This window comes from Myotis lucifugus, unplaced genomic scaffold (assembly GCF_000147115.1).
Source record: "Myotis lucifugus unplaced genomic scaffold, Myoluc2.0 scaffold_13, whole genome shotgun sequence".
NCBI classification, from domain to species: domain Eukaryota; kingdom Metazoa; phylum Chordata; class Mammalia; order Chiroptera; family Vespertilionidae; genus Myotis; species Myotis lucifugus.
In genome coordinates this window covers 701,157-705,652 of record NW_005871061.1, presented here as the reverse complement: position 1 = coordinate 705,652, position 4,496 = coordinate 701,157, and the positions used below count along the sequence as shown (strand labels likewise).

The 4,496-nt window shown below is 44.3% G+C and overlaps 1 protein-coding gene across 1 annotated transcript; it reads right to left on the bottom strand.

Annotated features, from left to right (window-relative positions):
• Window positions 1–1,494: 1,494 nt before the first annotated feature.
• Window positions 1,495–4,222, bottom strand: TIMM8A (translocase of inner mitochondrial membrane 8A). Its single transcript, XM_006084678.3, has 2 exons — window positions 3,992–4,222; window positions 1,495–2,520 (listed from the first exon to the last, which is right to left on the bottom strand). Exons 1-2 carry the CDS (start codon window positions 4,121–4,123, stop codon window positions 2,359–2,361), a joined length of 294 nt encoding a protein of 97 aa, XP_006084740.1. The 5' UTR covers window positions 4,124–4,222; the 3' UTR covers window positions 1,495–2,358.
• Between the last annotated feature and the right edge of the window lie 274 nt (window positions 4,223–4,496).

The following is a 4,496-nucleotide window of genomic DNA, read 5'->3' as shown; positions in this document are numbered from 1 at the left end:
AGGAGCATATTGACACAAAGTGTATTGCAGGTAACTACCCTAAAAACCTGATATTTTCTGGACCTCAAAATGGCATTATTCTTACTACTTTGCTGCCGCTATTTCTTTCCCATGTACATGTTCTCCACACAGCAGCCAGACCCTCCTAAATCTTAAGGTAAATCACATCACTTTTCTGCTTAAAATCCCCAAATGGCTCCCCATCTTGCTGGGTAAAATCCAAGTCCTTGCAAGAGCCTACAATACCCTACATCAGTGATTCCCAAAGTGGGCGCTACTGCCCCCTGGTGGGCGCTGCAGCGATCCAGGGGGGCGGTGATGGCTACAGGTGCATTTGTTTTAACTTTTTTTGTATTACCTTTCTATTCTGAGTTCAATAAATAGTTTCATAATTTCAAACTTCAATGTTTCTAATTTACACCTTTCTTTACTATATTTTACGAAAAAGGTAGAAACATTAATACATATATCTTTCTGTTTAATTGCTATTAAAATTTTTAAAAAATTAATTTCCAGGGGGCACTGAGTAATATTTTTTCTGGAAAGGGGGCAGTAGGCCAAATAAGTTTGGGAACCACTGCCCTACATGATCACTGCACATCCCTGCCCCACCTCCCAGCCCCAATCCATTTCAAGAATATCTCAGATTTTCTTACCATTCTCCTTACTTCACCCCAGCCATACTGACCACTGCTCTACCTTAGCTTCACCGCATGCAGCTCCCACCCTGGGGCTTTTGGACTTGCATCACTTCTACCTAAAATGTTTTTCTCCTAGAAACCTACATGGCTTGGACACTTAATTCATGCAAGTCTCTGCTGAAATGCCATTGTCCCCGTGAAGCTTTCTCTAACCATCTTATCTCAAATATCAACACCCCATGGACATTCCCCAACACGGTTACTCTGCTTTTTCTCCACAGCACTCAATAATTGATATATTTATGTGTTTATTGCCTATCTCCCCTCACTAGAACATAAGTTCCACATGGACAGGGACTTTGCTTTTGTGCACTGCTGAATTCCGGGCACAAAGTAAGCACTTTGATGTTTGTTGAATTGTTTTAATCAGAAAATGTTCAAATTCCTTGTTATGCCTATAAGCAGGAAAGCTAAAAGGACTTGAGGCTTCTAGAAATATATTATTTCCCCAACTTTCATGGATTTGCACTAGAGGCACCAAACAAGTAGTACCAACTAGACTCCAATCTACTAGGATTTGAAGTAAGAGGAGGGGAATCCAATCAATATAACCTCTTCTACTACACTCAGGGAATTGACTGTGACTGTCAGCACTGAATTCTTTCCCTCCCCATTTCTCCTCAAGGTTCTCTCTCTCTTTTTTTCCACAAAAAGGTCAGGGATCCCTGGAATACTGTGCTATAACTTATACAGAGCAGGTACCCAGACTGAAACCAGTCTTGGAACCAGAACATACCCAATCTCTCCAGGGTGCAGACGAAAACCTGAATAGAAAGCCTTCTCAATCACACAGTTGAATCTTGTAGAAGCTTTTATTTCAATGACCAAAAAATTGCAGTAAATAGAATCTATACTGATTGACTGACATTAGACATGCACCTCTACATGAAACTGCTGTTAGTTTTTGACAGGCCTAAATCTTTACAACTTATTTAGGCCCATCTTTGAATTTCTTTGATCCTGATATACAGGATAAGTTAAATTCTTCCTCATGGCACTTTAGTAATGAGAATTATGTTCACTGGCTAGATTCCTTTATAACTAAAGGCCTCTAGATACTCAGGCTGCCTGTACTACCTACCTCGAGACCATACTTTATATAGATACTTAAGTAAATCACAGTATAAGGAAGGGAGATAATTTAGAAAGCTGAATTATATTATATGAATATTCTATAGATTTTTCCCCAGCACTGATGGTCAAAACACTAGTTAAGTACCAAATAACTTCCCCCATCGCCACCCTTTCTCAGACACCAAGATGTGTATCAATGTCCCTAGGCATCTGAAATGAATCCACAAATGACAGATTTTATCCATGTGGTCCCACTATCAAATTACAAAAAGCAGTTCCACTATCCAAATTATACAAAGCAGTTAATGGGACGTTCAGAAAAACATAGCCCCACATACAGTAATATGCATCTAAGAAGGTTTTCCATTCATCTGCCAATTGTTTTCACAAGATTAACATTAAAAAAGCACAACCAAATACACATATAACCCTCAAGCCCCAAACACACAAAAATATTGGTCTTTGTTCATTCTCAGATGACCAGATACTTCCAGAGTGCCAAAGGTGGGAGCCAATCCCCCTGCAGCCTTTTCTTCAACCACTCTTGAACTACCTTCCTTTTTCCAAAAAGGTAATGCTGAAATCAGTCAGAAAGGCTTTCTGAGAAGACTGGCTTGGATTTCTGGGTCTGTTCCAGTCGATTCAAGATGAATTGGCTTGTATCAATGAAGCGTTCAACGCAGTTCACAAAACAGGCCTCAGCCCGACTGTCCAACTTTGGCCCAGGCTTGTCCATGCACTTCTCCTGGTCAGGAGGACAAGATAAGAATCACAAAGGGAACTTGGGAAAAAAGGAAAGGGGATTAACTTCTTGTTGTTTAAAGGAAACACTTCACCTAAAACAGTATCTGATGTGTTAATAATAGTTCACATTTGGCAGCAGCTTACTTTGTGGTGAGAAATTTTCTACAGCCTTACATCAAATTCTTATAACCCTACAGAATAGGTACTATTATTAATCCTCACATTATAAAGAGGGGAACTGTGGCACAGAGATACTTTGCCTAACATCATAGTACCATAAAATTGTGGAGCTGAGATTATTACAAAACTAGAAAAATGGTAAAATATAAGTTAATTAATCCTTCACTGAATTTGGTTATAACTCCACAATGTCAACTGTATTAAATGCCTTTAAATTTACTGCAGAATAAAAGGGTAAAAGGCTAAATCATTGCAGCAAGACACCATAAAAAAACCTACCAGAGGGAAAAAAGGTCTATGACCTGAGATTCTGTAACCTTGTCTACTTAAGCCAGAGGTTCTTGAGTTCAATATGAATAGTAAATTGCATGAATTTTCCTAAAACTTACAGAGTCTTGGAGGAGTACTTAATCATACCCAACACTGGACCAAATATAATGAATCACATTTTTTTTTAAAAGAATCAAAGCACTGCTCCAAGGCAGACAGGAGTTAGGTAAGCATTTGTCAAGGGTCAGAGTCCAACAATACCGCAAGCTTATGGGAAAAGGACTATGGAAACCGTTGACTGTATATAGTTCAAGTTAAGCAGTTCAAATGAATTTGGTCATTATTCTATGCTCTGTACACAAGCCTCAAAACCTCTGCTTCCGAAAAATTACCCTTGGCCTCTGAAGTCTATGGATTTTGTATGTCAGGGCTGGGCAGTCATGCTGTTGTTGGCAGCCAGAGAACAGTTTGATCCCAAGGCGCAAATGCCTTCACCCTTTTGCCAAAGTCCCCTCACAGGGCATATTCAATTCCTCAACCTTCAGACCCAAAACGGCTTGGTATTACACAACAATGCAAGAAAAGGGGCAAGTAAGTGTGGAGAGATTACACCACTTTTATAGTTAGTGGGCTAGAGTCATTCATTTCTCACAGAGGACGGTTAGAGAAACTGGATAATCAAGGTAAACCCTGGAACAGGACTCGAGGTTCCAAAACTAAGACCCCAGTATGGAGGGGCTGTCATCAGTCTTGCTGGCCTAAAGTGCTGGTTGGGACGGCGGCATAAGTCTTCTATGATCCCCGGTTCTTCGCACCAACAAAGCCTAGGTCCGGAGTGACAGTCCCCTAAAAAGCGGAGTCACTTTTTCTCCCATCCGGCTCGGCCCGTGGAATATAAGGAAACCAAGGGGTGCTGTCGGGTGCTCCCCCTCCCCGAATTCCGGACATCGCGCCGAGTCCCACGGGGCAAGGACAAGGGGAAAGTAGGTAAGGTGGCCAGGTCCCAGCCCCAGGCTCCTCACCCAACAAAGTTCCGTCATCTGGTGCACCAGCTGCTGGAAGCGCTGCTTCTGAGTCTCCACCTCGATGAAATGCTGCAGCTGCGGGTCCACTGAGCCCAAACCCGCCGCGGAGGAATTCGAAGAGGAATCCATCCCAGCCGGCCACGCGCGCCGAAACGAACTCCGCACCAACTCGCCGACCTTCACGTGTCTCCGCGACGGAACCGGAACCACAACCCGCCGCCTTGGGGACCGCCTCCCCCGTGAGCGCACTGTGCTCGCGCGAGCTCTCCTCGCGGGCCCCGCCCCCTGCAGGGCGTTTCTCCCGGCAACCCCAGCGCCCACTCTAATTGGCTCCTCCGGGCCCAGCTCCTCCCCCTTGCGCGCGCTGCGAACCCACCCCGGTCCCTTGCCCTCCGCCCTCTCTAGGCGCTCCTCCCGCCGCGCGCCCACGCCCCTCCCGCTCCCAGCGCTGCTCCCGGCCGCCTTTGCGCCCTTCTTCGGCCCTGCTTGCTGACTGAGGTTC